The 16,991-nt window shown below is 40.0% G+C and overlaps 2 protein-coding genes across 3 annotated transcripts; one reads left to right on the top strand and one right to left on the bottom strand.

The window, feature by feature from the left end:
• Nucleotides 1-11: 11 nt before the first annotated feature.
• LOC5502555 (nucleotide triphosphate diphosphatase NUDT15) lies at nt 12-4,472 on the bottom strand. The gene is made up of 3 exons (XM_001623674.3): nt 4,294-4,472; nt 1,671-1,870; nt 12-616 (listed from the first exon to the last, which is right to left on the bottom strand). Exons 1-3 carry the CDS (start codon nt 4,428-4,430, stop codon nt 513-515), a joined length of 441 nt encoding a protein of 146 aa, XP_001623724.2. The 5' UTR covers nt 4,431-4,472; the 3' UTR covers nt 12-512.
• A 245-nt stretch (nt 4,473-4,717) lies between these two features.
• Nucleotides 4,718-14,996, top strand: LOC116610125 (dynein axonemal assembly factor 4). 2 transcript variants are annotated; one of them, XM_048728171.1, is made up of 9 exons: nt 4,718-5,023; nt 5,547-5,831; nt 7,267-7,612; nt 8,455-8,576; nt 10,279-10,388; nt 10,557-10,637; nt 11,383-11,455; nt 12,235-12,340; nt 14,589-14,996. In XM_048728171.1, exons 1-9 carry the CDS (start codon nt 4,901-4,903, stop codon nt 14,690-14,692), a joined length of 1,350 nt encoding a protein of 449 aa, XP_048584128.1. In that variant the 5' UTR covers nt 4,718-4,900; the 3' UTR covers nt 14,693-14,996. The 2 variants fall into 2 exon arrangements, with proteins under 2 accessions (XP_048584128.1, XP_048584129.1); XM_048728172.1 differs by lacking the exons at nt 4,718-5,023; nt 5,547-5,831 and adding an exon at nt 6,575-6,895.
• Nucleotides 14,997-16,991: the final 1,995 nt, after the last annotated feature.

Consider the following 16,991-nt stretch of genomic DNA (forward strand, 5'->3'; position numbering starts at 1 on the left):
CCCAAAATGAGTTTTTTTAAGCCATTCACTACGATTTATTTACACTTCACAAATTCTCGCAGTAAAAATACTAGACAACATAAGCATGAGTTTGGCACAATGAGAAGTTTATTGAAAGATAATACACTAAAAATGGTGAAAGCTGTACTGAAACAACCAATAGACTTCTCAGCGCACTGTTAGGGTGGGAGGGTGGGAGGGGAAAACAGACTATAATATATAGACGCGTTTACTCAAAGTCCGTTCGCTAGCACTAGCTGGAACATAAAAGACAATATCTGATTACAGTGTGAATAGTACAGTACCAGCCTCACTGCCATAAAAGGAAGCGCGAATTAAAGATTTTAATCTGGTCATCAAAATAGCTCCATTTGTAAATGTACATTACAAATGTATTTATTTTGTTAAAAATTTTTAAATTCATCGAACCAATCTTGCTCTGAATAAGGCCAGCCATGACTAAGGTAGATTAGGTTAAACTATCTCCACTATATAGATTGCCTTGTGGTGTACTAAACATTCTCTAATGGATTGTAATTTTGCTGTCTTGCAACTTTAAGGGGTTTAAATAAGGGAGATGGGAATGAACTTGAGTCCCAGTTAAACCATTCCCAACCTGAAAAACAAATAGGAAGAAATAAGAAAAAAACAGCCACCATACATTATTTAGAGATGCCAACCCTCCAGCTTTTGGCTAGAGTCTCCAGCTTTTTGGACCCTTCTCCCATACTCCAGCTTTTAAAAAAAAATCTCCAGCATTTTAAGTGAATAAACAATTTGAAAAAACACGTACTAAGGCAATACAAACGCAGTGGTTATCTCACCTTGATGTGAATGTGTACCCCCAATACCCTGTCCCCGCCCCGTTCCCAATCCCCCCCCCACCCCCAAAAAAAAGCCCCTCCAGCTTTTCAAAGTCTAGGGCATTGGCATATCTGATTAATGATTATCATTGCTATCAGCATCATCATCAGAACTGTTGCTACTATCATCAATATTAGATGTTTGAACCTTCCCATCAGGCCTTGCATTCTTTTATAAACCACCGCCGCTAATGGAAGATCATAGGCAAGGGAACACTGCAAAATATGTTTCTAAAACAGGTGATTGAGATTATTAGGAAAATAAACCACTTTGTTATAGCAATGCGTCACATGTGTTTGTTTGTGTTGTGGAGTTATCAGATGCGCTGTTGGGGGTGTCGGGCTCGGATTTTGAAGTGGATTATGTTTGTTCATATAATGCCCAAATGGTTTCTAAAGAGAGAGATGCTTGTGATGCACTTTGTGCATCTTTCGTCAGTACTTTATGAAAGCACTGTCTGATAACCAATGAAATGAACTAAGACCCTGCTAACAAACATAATCCACTGGTCCACCAGCACAAGTGGTTCCCTTACAAAACAAACACACATGACGCGTTGCATAACAAAGTGATTTATTTCGTAATAATCTCAATCGTGTGTTATATAGAAACACAAAAACACATTCTGCCGTGCTTCCTTGCTCTAAGCCAGAATAAGGTTTCTTCAATCTTATTGCAGCGGTATACCAAGCTAGGGGAAAGTTTTTGGATTGAGGGGGGGGGGGGGGGGTGAGGATAAGGCCCCTTTAAAAAAACTTTGCGACACCCTTGCCTTGTGCCTATTAACACTAAGGGGGCACCCTCACCCTCGCATTTGTCTGGCTCACAGTTCATAGGCTCTGCTGGTCCTTTATCAGAATCTACTTCAGCTTTCATGAAAATTGTAACGTAGTGATATTTCTCCTCCAATACAATGGCATTCACAACAGTAGCAAAGCAGATGTTTTTGAGTGCTAGTCCTGTTTCTTCCATGGACTCCCTTGCTGCACATTCATCCCATTCCTCCCTAACACGAAAAAAAAAGATTTCTTCCAACTTTCAACTTACACAAGGTTTTGCACTGTATTCTTAGGCATTTTTTTATACAGTTCTAACTCCCTTTTCAGCTAAAAAAGGAAAAGTAAGTCTCTTGGTTTTGTAAAAAACAAACCCTTCTTTAACCATCCCCCTGTTCTGGATTGGGGGGGGGGCAAAAGGGAGGAGGGTACCTCTTCCGTCTTATTCCAAACAATTTTTTTTATATTTCAAGAATCTTTCATCTTTCTTCAATTATTTTTAGCCTTTTTCACATCTTTAGTATACAGGTAGCCTGCGTGCAGACGGAAATAGTTCCATTTTTACCGTATAATGAACTATTTCCGGCTGCATGCAGGCTTAAGTATACAGGTGGGTTCTCAGGATTGGCTGAGTTGATACACAGTCATACGTATCACAGAAAAAGCATAGTATTTGATTCCTTGATTAAAAATTAACCACTTTTGGCCAACTACAAAAAGAACCTTAAATCATATATTCTTTCTAGCAATAGAAACAAGACGACAAGTAGTATTTTAGTAAGTATACATGTAGACTAGAATTTATAATTATTCATTAATAATCATTTATTATCATTATCGTTGTCGTTGTCATTGTCATTGTTATTATTATGATTATTATTATTCGTGTGGGTGATGCGTGGGTGTGTGTGTGCAGTGTGTGTTAGTGTGCTGAAATTTTAAGGTCTTATTATATGTTATAATAATTATAATTATTAAACTTTGCTGACCAAGCCTTATAAAGCCTTTGGCTTCAGCTTTTTCCTTGAACAGTAACTTATACATTTAAAAATTCAATAAAGATGATGAGAAATGAGGCCACACGCTTGAGGCGAAAAGCTATTAAAGAGTATTGGAAAGTCTCGCAGGACTTAAATAATAACGATATCATCCAAACGACCCGCGCTTAACTCGTTCCATTCAGTGAAATTACGAACAGTGAAGTTAGGGAGGCCTTGGAGAGCATTAATCCACTTAAAGCAACATGGTACGACGACATTCCCCCAAGATTACTAAAACTCGTTGCTAATGAGATATCGCCCTCCTTAACACGTATCTTTAATAGGGTGATTAGGGACAGCATTTGGCCTAGTGACTGGAAAAAGGGCGAGTGGGTACCGATATTCAAGAAAGAAGATCCCCAGGATAAATTAATTATAGACTGGTTACTATTCTAACAATTGTGGACAAAATCTTTGAACAAATTATTGGGAAACAGCTGGGAGCCAAGTTTGAAAACATTTTCGACCCATTTATGTCTGCTTACAGGAAACTTTATAGTTGTGAAACAACCCTCATACGTCTTGTTGAGGACTGGAGAAAAGCAAGGCACAACGGTCACACTACAGCTATTCTCAGTACGGACATGAGCAAAGCGTTTGATTCGTTACATCCTACGCTGATGATCGCCAAGCTAGAAGCCTATGGATTGAGCAAGCAAGCCCTCGGACTGATGAGATCGTATTTCACTGAACGTAAAAACAGGACAAATATAGGCAACGTTACCAGTGGATGGGAGGAGGTAACCGCAGAGATCGTCACTCGGTCCTTTACTTTGGAACATCTACCAAAATGACCTATTTTTTATAACTAGGGAAAGTCAGCTGTCTGTTTATGCAGATGACCATCAGCTATACTACAATCACCACAAGCCTGATAAAGCTCTAGAAGCATTAAAAGTTGATGGTGAGAGAACCTCTCATAGGACAATTTCCTAGCCGGAAATCCCAAGAAATATCAAACTATGATAATCTCCAGAAAAGCAACAAGACCATCGGATGGAGACACGTCGTGAAGATTGATGGAGTTAACATCAAGACTACAGACACCCATGACAGAAAGTCAGCTCACGCGTAGGAGTTCTCATGTGTCTCCGCAAGCTAATCCCAGTTACAGCCAAGCTAAGAATATATAAAGCTGCAATCTTGCCACACCTTAGTTACTGTGGACTAACCTGGCATTTTTGCCAAAAGTCTGACAGCAATAAATTGGAAAGAGTGAACGAGAGAGGGTTGAGGGCAGTATATAACTCCTTTAAAACGAAAATTCGTAAATTAAACATAAATGATCTGTTGGATAGAAGCTGCCCCAGCGACTGCTTCTTGTGTAGCTCATACTTATATTTTAATTTCCCATATTTACCACTCCTATATTCACCAATATTTATCATTTCTCGGTTAGTACAATTTTGATGTAATTTTTATCAGATTCAATGTATATTTTAACCACATATTTAATATCGTATATAGAACATTCTTATCATATAGTCCATTATATTAGCTTATTTTATTGTATTAGGTGTCCCCAATTAGTACGCCACTTTTGGCGCGCTAGTAGATTTTGACACGTTAATAAAGTTTATGATGATTGGTTGACTTCCATCATTGCCCCTTACCCGAACTCCAAGTGTCCCCCTGGTGTAGCCCATTGGCCGCTGCCTGTCGACCCCTTCCTCTTGCCGACTAACACGCAGTGCGGGTGATCACGGCTTGTGATAAACACGCCAACGCCGATGCCGGGCCGTGAACACATTCTTCTTATGAATTTGGCGGTCAGATGAGAATATGCAAATTATTATTTACCACAGGAAGCCTGAACAAGATTGTATAGCTATTGTTTGCGCACAACTTTTGCCCATTTTGTCGCTTAATACATGAAATGAGGAATTTATACTTTTCTGAGCAATTTCACGTGTGTACTGTTTACTTATTTATTTATTTACTTTATTTGTTTGGGAAATACGTGCCATGTTGAGACTGCCATGTTGAGACTGGCTCCCTGCGGTAGACATGCAATAAAAAGGCCTGGATCCTACATAGTGACGGCGCCTGGGGAATTTTGAAGTTTGGTTTGTTTGTTTGAGACATGATTGGAAAACTATCGAAAATTCCCTCTCAACTCCATGTTTTAGCTGCCACAATTGATGCCTGTAACAATTTCCACAACTCTTCTATCCGGATAGTTCTTTTTCATGTGGGAAGCACTAGGAACTAGTGCCCAATATGCCGTTGATTGTGAAGGATTACGAGTGGCAGCAAACAGATGTTTCCGTGCGAATAACAGTACCGCTGAAGGGAGTAAATCCAAGCAAAGCTGATGTCTTCTCAACCGACGAGTACCTAAAGGTGTGCGAAAGCTACTTCTTTAAACGAAGCGCTGAGATCGATAGAATTTAAATCATAAATTTAAATTTATGTTTATGTTTCTTATGATTCCCTATGATTAATAGCTAAACCATTGCACACCAATGTTCATCAGTTAAACAAGGGCCTGTCTCAGTCGTCACTCCCGCTAGACATCCTCAAGTGCTGGGATCCATTACAATAAGCAAAAAGATTAGGATTAAGCTAAGAAATAATGTCTTAAAACATCAATATTCAATCCAAAATAAACTCCTGAAATGGCAGCCACTGAAAAAGTCACATGACTTCTTAGTGCAAGTCGCCTATTAAGCACCAAACCCTCATCACAAAATAATAGCTCTTGTTTAGCTATAAGGCAATTATCGAAATTTCAATGGAGAATGCAGGGTCATTAGGGATAAATTATATCCCTACTAAAAATATATATGTTTAGATTTGAATTTATTTTAATCATTAAAACCTCCTATTAGCCTCCTGTATTTATTTGCTTCATTGCATTATGCAGGTGAGCTACCCTCCCTATCTTTTTGAAGTCTTCCTGTTTGCACCAGTGGAGGACGTCAAAGGCAAAGCCGCCATTGGCAATGGTGTAGTAGTGTTTAGTTTGGTTAAGAAAGAAGCTGGAATTTGGGAGAGTCTACAGCCTGCAGACGCAGCTGATAAAGAGTTCATGCAAAGGAAACGTGAGGAGGCCATTGAGAAAGCACACCTGAGGGCAGATGAAGAAGCCAAGAAAAGAGAAAAGGGAAGAAGGGAGCAAGGTCGATATGCTCTTAGACAGCAGATGAAGGTGAATATATGTATTGTACAGATATGCTCTTAGACAGCAGATGAAGGTGATTATATGTATTGTACAGATGCTGTCCAAGTATCATGCTCTTAGACAGCAGATGAAGGTGATTATATGTATTGTACAGATATGCTCTTAGACAGCAGATGAAGGTGATTATATGTATTGTACAGATATGCTCTTAGACAGCAGATGAAGGTGAATATATGTATTGTACAGATATGCTCTTAGACAGCAGATGAAGGTGAATATATGTATTGTACAGATATGCTCTTAGACAGCAGATGAAGGTGAATATATGTATTGTACAGATATGCTCTTAGACAGCAGATGAAGGTGAATATATGTATTGTACAGATATGCTCTTAGACAGCAGATGAAGGTGATTATATGTATTGTACAGATATGCTCTTAGACAGCAGATGAAGGTGAATATATGTATTGTACAGATATGCTCTTAGACAGCAGATGAAGGTGAATATATGTATTGTACAGATGCTGTCCAAGTATCATGCTCTTAGACAGCAGATGAAGGTGAATATATGTATTGTACAGATATGCTCTTAGACAGCAGATGAAGGTGATTATATGTATTGTACAGATATGCTCTTAGACAGCAGATGAAGGTGAATATATGTATTGTACAGATATGCTCTTAGACAGCAGATGAAGGTGATTATATGTATTGTACAGATATGCTCTTAGACAGCAGATGAAGGTGAATATATGTATTGTACAGATATGCTCTTAGACAGCAGATGAAGGTGAATATATGTATTGTACAGATGCTGTCCAAGTATCATGCTCTTAGACAGCAGATGAAGGTGAATATATGTATTGTACAGATGCTGTCCAAGTATCATGCTCTTAGACAGCAGATGAAGGTGAATATATGTATTGTACAGATGCTGTCCAAGTATCATGCTCTTAGACAGCAGATGAAGGTGATTATATGTATTGTACAGATGCTGTCCAAGTATCATGCTCTTAGACAGCAGATGAAGGTAAATATATGTATTGTACAGATGCTGTCCAAGTATCATGCTCTTAGACAGCAGATGAAGGTGATTATATGTATTGTACAGATATGCTCTTAGACAGCAGATGAAGGTAAATATATGTATTGTACAGATGCTGTCCAAGTATCATGCTCTTAGACAGCAGATGAAGGTAAATATATGTATTGTACAGATGCTGTCCAAGTATCATGCTCTTAGACAGCAGATGAAGGTGAATATATGTATTGTACAGATGCTGTCCAAATACAGTATCATGCACTTACTGCTGATCAAACAAAGAGGAGAGTAAACAAGAGTCCATGATAGTGTTGACCCCCCCCCCCCCCCCACCTCCATTGCCTGATTACAGTAGCTTGTAGCAGAGATTGAACCAATTAAATATAACAGTGTGAGCTTGAATTGTGTTTGTTTTCTAGATGGAAGAGGAAGAGAGGCAAAGGGTGGCAGACATAAAAGAAGAGGAAAGGCGTAAAGCAACTGAGGCTATTGAAAACTGGAAAGAGACTCAGTCTTATAGGGCCACAATAACATGCTTAGATAGTGATGATGATGACGATGATGTTGATGATAAGGATGATGGTGACGATGGTAAAAATCTGTTTGATGGCAATGGCAATGATGGCTACAATAAGGAAACAAAAGATATCAATACAGGAAACAGTAAACACATTCCAAATGGACATACACAAGATAAAAATGGTTTAAAAACTAAGCCAACAGAGAGAAAAATAAAGGATATATGGTCTAGCCAACAAGGGCAAGGTTAGAATTTTAAAAATATTATTTTTTCAGACATTGACAACAAAGAAAAAGGAGCAGCCCCCCCTCCACCCCTCCCCTCCACTCCCCCCTTCACCCCTCCCCCTCCACTCCCCCCTTTACCCCTCCACTCCCCCCTTCACCCCTCCCCCTCCACTCCCCCCTTCACCCCTCCCCCTCCACTCCCCCCTTCACCCCTCCCCCTCCACTCCCCCCTTCAACCCCTCCACTCCCCCCTTCACCCCTCCCCCTCCACTCCCCCTTCACCCCTCCCCCTCCACTCCCCCCTTCCCCTTCACTCCCCCTTCACCCCTTCCCCTTCACTCCCCTCTTCACCCCTTCCCCTCCACTTCCCCCTTCCCCTCCACTCCCCCTCCACTCCCCCTCCACTCCCCCCTTCCCCTCCACTTCCCCCTTCCCCTCCACTCCCCCCTTCCCCTCCACTTCCCCCTTTACCTCCACTTTCCCTCCACTCCCCCCTTCCCCTCCACTCCCCCTCCACTCCCCCCTTCCCCTCCACTCCCCCTTCACCCCTTCCCCTCCACTCCCCTCTTCACCCCTTCCCCCTTCCCCTCCACTCCCCTCTTCACCCTTTCCCCTCCACTCCCCCCTTCACCCCTCCACTCCCTTCACCCTTCACCCCCCCCTACATTTAAACCCAGTGTTTATGTAAAAAAACGCATCCATCCAAAAAAGTGTCCTGTTTATGTGAGTTCTACTGTACAGTACTTGCTTTCACACATGCAGGTACAACTACATTATAGTTCTATGATTTTGATATGATTTCATATATATGTAATGTAATTGTGAAAAATGAGTTGTGGTAACAAAGCTGTGGTTGCTAGGGAAAAAGAATCCAGACAAGGTACTGCCCGAGCCTCGACCAACAGGATCCATCCAAGTGTCGTTTACTCACCAAGTCTTCAAAACGGCTGCCAGGGAGTCCAAGGCGCCAGAAGAGGAAGAGGTACTCTACGATTAAGTAGTATGCTTTAAAAGTAGGAAGCCAAACCCTCCAAGTACCAGAACCACAGTACTGTACACAGCTTAACAGAAAACTTTATGGCCTAGAGTTTGAATATTGGCTATGGTATCAGGCATGAGTATTATTTCTCTACGATGTTTATTCACGTTATTTACTGCCGAAAGTCGGCCCGATAACAGAACCTTATCATTGCTTTGGCTAAATTGTGTCGTTTAGGATTTGAAATTCACAGTTGCTTGATCAAAATAACTACTGTGGTCGAGAATATTCGCTGCTTCGAAAGTAAAAAATACAACGTACTGTTATCGAAAAGTAAAAATTGAAATTACAGTTGCAGTTGCTTGATCAAAAGTTCTACCGTGGTCAAGAATATTTGCTTCTGCATAACTTTCTTGCTTCAAATGATTAAAATACAAAGTACTGTTATCAAAAAGTAAACACCGAAATTTGCCGTTGCTAAATAGAAATAACTATCGTGGTAGAGAATGTCCGCTTCTGCATGACTTTTTTGCTTCAATGACAAACATTTCTAATGTGGGGCGATTGTTCTCTGAGTGGGGCAATTGTTCTCTGAGTGGGGCGATTGTTCTCTGAGTGGGGCGATCGTACCCAACTATGATAGGGCTACAGTACTCTGGGGCGATCGTACCGTAATTGTTGGCCACTGTTTTACTTGTTTCAGCGGCATTACTAAAAAGCGGAACCGGCATTATATTTTGTTTCAGATTGGATTTTGATTGTATTCATTCAGCACATGTACATAATAAAGAAGTGGATAATTTATTAGTAACAAATTCTAGCGACAATCGTGCCCTCTGCACGCTTGCAGTATTACAGTATGATATTTGGCATTATCTCTAACAGGACACTATGGACAACGCTACTAACACGACGCGCTTCTAAACAAGGATTTTTTTGTTTTTTGTTTCTTATTCGTAACTTTCAACGGAAATCGGAACGCTAAACCTACGAATGCTAAAACTAAGAACACGTGCATGTGTTACCTCTAACAAGACACGCTTCTAAACAAGGTTTTTTTTGTTACTAATCCGGATACTAGGAACGTTCAACGGAAATTGGATACAAATTGCATATGACAAAATGTCAAATATGCGTGAGATGAGGTAGCACATTTGCACTCAGTGATGTTGTCTTAGCATTTCACAACGTAATGTTTAATCGCCTTGCATTTTGTTCAGATTAGAAAGAAAATAAATGGTGATCCTAGTATGACATCCCTACCCCTAAACTAAATGAAATATACTGGTTCCGCTGGTTCCGCTTTTTAGTAATTCCATTGTTTCTGCCTAAAATGTGACCTTAAGGTGATTGCAATGTTACACTTGGTTGTAAATTTACCTATCTTGTGATTTTTTTTTGCTTGAATAAAACTACATGTAGCCTTCAATAGCCACAAAACATATTGCAACCATCCGAATGTCAATTTTCAGGCCAAAACAAAAAAAAAGACCCCAATATTTGTATCCTGCGAAAATTTATGTTAAAGCTGGAGAGTTAATGATGTTTGTTTGATATATGTGTTTACAGTAGACAGGGGTGTTTAGTACACAGCCTAACAGAACAGTCACTGTCACAGGCTAGTAAAAGCGTCTTACAAAATAATGACTTTCCAAACACTGCTATTGTTTATTTAAACAACTCATCATTTTTATCCTCTTGACAGTGGTTAAAGAAAGTGGCCCAGTCCGGCCATGCTAAGCAGACTGCCAAGGATAACCCTGATGCCGTAGATGATCAGGAGATGAATCCTGTGTGGCTCAAGGAAAAAGGAATGTGAGTCACTTCTCTGGGTGGTAATTACAATTCCAGACTTAACTGAGTGCAATACTTATAGACTGCAATTATTGTTTCTGCAGGGCTTTTTACAAGTCTGGTACTTATAGACTATGTTTCTGCAGCGCTTTTTACAAGTCTGGTACTTATTAACTATTGTCTCTTCAGGGCTTTTTACAAGTCTGGTAACCATGTGGCAGCCATCAATGCTTTCACCGCAGCTCTTCTTCTGGATGGATCAATGCCTGCGTATCCTATCAATTAACATTACTTTCACCATTATTATCACCATTGTTATTACCATTACTATTACCATCTTCATCACCATCACTACCACCACCATCTTCATCATTATCGCCATCACAATCACCATTACCTGCGTATCCTATCAATTAACATTACTTTCACCATTATTATCACCACTTATTATTTCACTTATTTCACCATTATTATCATTACCATTACCATCACCATCTTCATCACCATTTTCACCATCACCATCTTCATTACCAATCAAATTACCATTGCCGTTATTATGTGTAACTGTACCATTACTATTGCCATTACCATTACAATTACCATTACCATTACCAATATTATTACCCCAATATCATTACCATTACCATTGAATTTGCGGCTGAATTTCCATTGTTGTTGCACCTCTGAGGGCCCAGGACTCGGAGGGGGGGGGGGGGGGGGGGGGGGTTGGGTGGACATTCATTGGTCTGCCATCTACATTATAGCAACTTTTAGACCAACAATTCCTTGAGCTTGTAAGAGCAAATTCTCACTCACACAGATAAAAGAAATTTTAAATTATAAAGTGTTCCTTTAAATGACTTGCTGCTGCTGTACTCTACACTGTGCTTTATTTCTTATTATTTAAATTTACTTATTATATTTTTGTGCTTTTGGAACTGTTCACTTTCCATGTTTTTTGTATATTTCTGTACTTATGGTACTGTGTGCAAATGATCCTTGACCTTTTGTTCAGTCTGTACTCTAACCGAGCTGCGTGTCATCTTCACATGAAACAGTACAAGGAGTGTGCCCAAGACTGCACATCGGTACGCCAGACACTGCTAATGAGGGTGATGGTTATTATGGTGGTGTCAAATGTTGCTGTTGATGATTATCATGGTGATGATGATGAGTATAGGTAATCATACAGTTTTGAGTTCAATTCGGGATTAATTTGCAGAGTTCTTCAAAAAGTATCATAATTGCACGAGCCTTCTTCGGCGAGTGCAATTTAAGTTTTTTGAAAAACTCACAAGTGCAAATTATCCCGAATTGAACAAGAAAACTGTATGATTACTTATTAATAATAAAACATGTACAAATTAGGAAAGTCAAGTTTTTGTTTGAAACACGGTAAAACAATGAACAGTGCGTGAGACGGGTTGTGAAAATTGAAAACTTTGCATCGAAATCCTTACAATTTCATTTCTTTTCTCACTTCTTCTTTCTAATGCTTGAATTGTTTTCATCAAAAAAGGTTTTGAAAATTGTATTAGAGTATTATACAGTATCTATCGTGTAAGAAAATACTAATTTTTTTGTGGATTTTGACTTTGAATGTAATTGCACTGGTATAACAACTTTCTGCACTGGTGTTACATGAAACTTTCTGCACTGGTGTAACATGAAATTGCACTGCTCTCAGCCAATCAGAATCGAGAAATTTGTGCATGTATATATTATTATGATAGATAGATAAATCTCTTTAATTGCAACTCTTGTAGAACTGACTTCTAAATTATGATGCTGTTGATGATAAGTCATGGTGGTTTTGTTGATGATAATGATTATGATGATGATGACTGTGTCATTTGATTGTGTCTAGGCTCTTGAGCTGCTGACCCCCCCTGTCCCTGCTAATGCAGTCTCAAGATGTAAGGCCTATGTCAGGAGGGGTACGGCTGCCTATCATTCAGAGGAGTATGTGGAAGGTACAGTAACAGTTTGTTTTGATATTTTTCTATTTGGTAGTAACAATGTATATCAGTATCATTTTTCAAAATATTTGGATTGTGGCTATTTTCTCTTGGGATAAAAAATCATTTGCCCCAACATGAAGGGCTATATAAGATGGCATCAGGGATTTGTTATTTAGTCCTGGGATGGGGATCAGTGAAGCAGAATAGAAACCTAGTCATACACTAATTTAAGAAAAGGCAGTGCTATCGTCAAATTGTTCTCAGTTAACAGTTCTATGACTAAAAGAATCCATGGATATATTTAGTAAAAAATACAGAAACTGTGCTATAGTCCTGAAGGGCATTATTTTATTGCTTGTGTATTGCTGGAGTGCTTCTTATTACAAATAATTAGTACACTACTCCCATTGGACTGCATGTTGCTATTTACTGTTTGCCCTGAGAATCTTCTTTGAAATGTGTATATTTATACAGTTACTTCGTGATTAACTTTGCTAACGTAGGTACAGACTTATCATTAACCTGCTGCATTACTGCACCTTTAGTATGCCCTTGTAGGTTAAATTCTGACAAAATTATCACCGCAGTCATACATGTACCAAGCCATGGTACCATATGGGAACAGTTAGTTTTTGATCGTTCATTAAGAAGTGATCTATTTTATGTTGCTGTCTCTTTAGCATTATCTCATGCTGTTACTGTTTCTTTAGCTCTATCTCATGCTGTTACTGTTTCTTTAGCTCTATCTCATGTTGTTACTGTTTCTTTAGCTCTATCTCATGTTGTTACTGTTACTTTAGCTCTATCTCATGCTGTTACTGTTTCTTTAGCTCTATCTCATGCTGTTACTGTTTCTTTAGCTCTATCTCATGTTGTTACTGTTTCTTTAGCTCTATCTCATGTTGTTACTGTTTCTTTAGCTCTATCTCATGTTGTTACTGTTACTTTAGCTCTCTCTCATGCTGTTACTGTTACTTTAGCTCTATCTCATGTTGTTACTGTTTCTTTAGCTCTATCTCATGTTGTTACTGTTACTTTAGCTCTATCTCATGTTGTTACTGTTTCTTTAGCTCTATCTCATGCTGTTACTGTTTCTTTAGCTCTATCTCATGTTGTTACTGTTTCTTTAGCTCTATCTCATGTTGTTACTGTTTCTTTAGCTCTATCTCATGTTGTTACTGTTACTTTAGCTCTCTCTCATGCTGTTACTGTTACTTTAGCTCTATCTCATGTTGTTACTGTTTCTTTAGCTCTATCTCATGTTGTTACTGTTACTTTAGCTCTATCTCATGCTGTTACTGTTTCTTTAGCTCTATCTCATGCTGTTACTGTTTCTTTAGCTCTATCTCATGTTGTTACTGTTTCTTTAGCTCTATCTCATGTTGTTACTGTTACTTTAGCTCTATCTCATGCTGTTACTGTTACTTTAGCTCTATCTCATGTTGTTACTGTTTCTTTAGCTCTATCTCATGTTGTTACTGTTACTTTAGCTCTATCTCATGCTGTTACTGTTTCTTTAGCTCTATCTCATGTTGTTACTGTTTCTTTAGCTCTATCTCATGCTCTTACTGTTTCTTTAGCTCTGTTACTGTTTCTTTAGCTCTATCTCATGCTGTTACTGTTTCTTTAGCTCTATCTCATGTTGTTACTGTTTCTTTAGCTCTATCTCATGCTGTTACTGTTACTTTAGCTCTAGCTCATGTTGTTACTGTTTCTTTAGCTCTATCTCATGCTGTAACTGTTTCTTTAGTTTATCTCATGCTGTTACTGTTTCTTTAGCTCTATCTCATGTTGTTACTGTTACTTTAGCTCTATCTCATGTCATTACTGTTACTTTAGCTCTATCTCATGTTGTTACTGTTTCTTTAGCTCTATCTCATGTTGTTACTGTTTCTTTAGCTCTATCTCATGTTGTTACTGTTTCTTTAGCTCTATCTCATGCTGTTACTGTTACTTTAGCTCTATCTCATGTTGTTACTGTTACTTTAGCTCTATCTCATGTCATTACTGTTACTTTAGCTCTATCTCATGTTGTTACTGTTTCTTTAGCTCTATCTCATGTTGTTACTGTTACTTTAGCTCTATCTCATGCTGTTACTGTTTCTTTAGCTCTATCTCATGTTGTTACTGTTACTTTAGCTCTATCTCATGCCGTTACTGTTTCTTTAGCTCTATCTCATGTTGTTACTGTTTCTTTAGCTCTATCTCATGCTGTTACTGTTTCTTTAGCTCTATCTCATGCCGTTACTGTTTTTTTTAGCTCTAAAAGATTATGAAAGTGCCCTCAAGATAGACCCAAACAATGAGAGCCTTCGGGCAGATGCCGACAGGATACGAGCCATTATCCAGGGGACTGGTACCTAGCAGCCTAACATACTGAAACTTAGTAGCGGTTCCATAAAGAAGATGAAAGGACATGAGCGCTCATTCGGGGGATGTCAGTCAGCAGCTCAAAATACAGGACCTTTGTAGAAAAGATGAAAAGACACGAGGGGACTGGGACTGGTGCCTAGCTAAAAATACTGGGACTTTTATCAGTGGATGTTGAGAGTATGAGATGATCTAAGGGACTGGTACATCTATGGGTGCGAAAACCCAAACTTGACTTGACGGTTTTTCATTATAGGATTTTGAAGCAAAAAAGAAATAAAGAGTTCGATGCGCACTACTACAATCCAAAGAATTAAGAAAGTTAGCCAATAAACAATACACTGTGAGTGACACTTGATAATAGCTGTGCCCTGTGAGTAACACTTGATAATAGCTGTGCCCTGGTGTGTTGTGAGTGACACTTGATAATAGCTGTACCCTGGTGTGCTGTCACACTTGATAATAGCTGTGCCCTGATGTGTTGTGAGTGACACTTGATAATAGCTGTGCCCTGGTGTGTTGTGAGTGACACTTGATAATAGCTGTGCCCTGGTGTGTTGTGAGTGACACTTGATAATAGCTGTGCCCTGGTGTGTTGTGACACTTGATAATAGCTGTGCCTTGGTGTGCTGTGAGTGACACTTGATAATAGCTGTGCCCTGTGAGTAACACTTGATAATAGCTGTGCCCTGGTGTGCTGTGAGTGACACTTGATAATAGCTGTGCCCTGGTGTGTTGTGACACTTGATAATAGCTGTGCCCTGGTGTGCTGTGAGTGACACTTGATAATAGCTGTGCCCTGGTGTGTTGTGAGTGACACTTGATAATAGCTGTGCCCTGGTGTGTTGTGACACTTGATAATAGCTGTGCCCTGGTGTGTTGTCAGTGACACTTGATAATAGCTGTGCCCTGGTGTGCTGTGAGTGACACTTGATAATAGCTGTGCCCTGGTGTGTTGTGAGTGACACTTGATAATAGCTGTACCCTGGTGTGCTGTGAGTGACACTTGATAATAGCTGTGCCCTGGTGTGTTGTGACACTTGATAATAGCTGTGCCCTGGTGTGTTGTGACACTTGATAATAGCTGTGCCCTGGTGTGCTGTGAGTGACACTTGATAATAGCTGTGCCCTGGTGTGTTGTCAGTGACACTTGATAATAGCTGTGCCCTGGTGTGCTGTGAGTGACACTTGATAATAGCTGTGCCCTGGTGTGTTGTGAGTGACACTTGATAATAGCTGTGCCCTGGTGTGTTGTGAGTGACACGTGATAATAGCTGTGCCCTGTGAGTGACACTTGAAAATAGCTGTGCCCTGGTGTGTTGTCAGTGACACTTGATAATAGCTGTGCCCTGGTGTGTTGTGAGTGACACTTGATAATAGCTGTGCCCTGGTGTGTTGTGACACTTGATAATAGCTGTGCCCTGGTGTGTTGTGACACTTGATAATAGCTGTGCCCTGGTGTGTTGTGAGTGACACTTGATAATAGCTGTGCCCTGGTGTGTTGTGAGTGACACGTGATAATATCTGTGCCCTGGTGTGCTGTGAGTGACACTTGATAATAGCTGTGCCCTGGTGTGTTGTTAGTGACACTTGATAATAGCTGTGCCCTGGTGTGTTGTGAGTGACACTTGATAATAGCTGTGCCCTGGTGTGTTGTGAGTGACACTTGATAATAGCTGTGCCTTGGTGTGCTGTGACACTTGATAATAGCTGTGCCCTGTGAGTGACACTTGATAATAGCTGTGCCCTGGTGTGTTGTGAGTGACACTTGATAATAGCTGTGCCCTGGTGTGTTGTGAGTGACACGTGATAATAGCTGTGCCCTGGTGTGCTATGAGTGACACTTGATAATAGCTGTGCCCTGGTGTGCTGTGAGTGACACTTGATAATAGCTGTGCCCTGGTGTGTTGTGACACTTGATAATAGCTGTGCCCTGGTGTGTTGTGACACTTGATAATAGCTGTGCCCTGGTGTGTTGTGACACTTGATAATAGCTGTGCCCTGTGAGTGACACTTGAAAATAGCTGTGCCCTGGTGTGTTGTCAGTGACACTTGATAATAGCTGTGCCCTGGTGTGTTGTGAGTGACACTTGATAATAGCTGTGCCCTGGTGTGTTGTCAGTGACACTTGATAATAGCTGTGCCCTGTGAGTGACACTTGAAAATAGCTGTGCCCTGGTGTGTTGTCAGTGACACTTGATAATAGCTGTGCCCTGGTGTGTTGTGAGTGTCACTTGATAATAGCTGTGCCCTGGTGTGTTGTGAGTGACACTTGATAATAGCTGTGCCCTGT

This window comes from Nematostella vectensis, chromosome 5, assembly GCF_932526225.1.
Source record: "Nematostella vectensis chromosome 5, jaNemVect1.1, whole genome shotgun sequence".
Classification (NCBI taxonomy): Eukaryota; Metazoa; Cnidaria; class Anthozoa; order Actiniaria; family Edwardsiidae; genus Nematostella; species Nematostella vectensis.

Coding starts and splice junctions, on each gene's coding strand:
- LOC5502555 (XM_001623674.3), bottom strand. CDS start 4,430: ATGTGTTCACGGCCCGGCATCGGCGTTGGCGTGTTTATCACAAGCCGT. Junction 1,871..4,293: donor GGGGGACACTTGGAGTTCGG/GTAAGGGGCAAT, acceptor TTTTCGTGTTAG/GGAGGAATGGGATGAATGTG. Junction 617..1,670: donor TGAGCCAGACAAATGCGAGG/GTGAGGGTGCCC, acceptor TTTGTTTTTCAG/GTTGGGAATGGTTTAACTGG.
- LOC116610125 (XM_048728171.1), top strand. CDS start 4,901: ATGCCGTTGATTGTGAAGGATTACGAGTGGCAGCAAACAGATGTTTCC. Junction 8,577..10,278: donor AGGCGCCAGAAGAGGAAGAG/GTACTCTACGAT, acceptor TCCTCTTGACAG/TGGTTAAAGAAAGTGGCCCA. Junction 10,638..11,382: donor CTGGATGGATCAATGCCTGC/GTATCCTATCAA, acceptor CCTTTTGTTCAG/TCTGTACTCTAACCGAGCTG.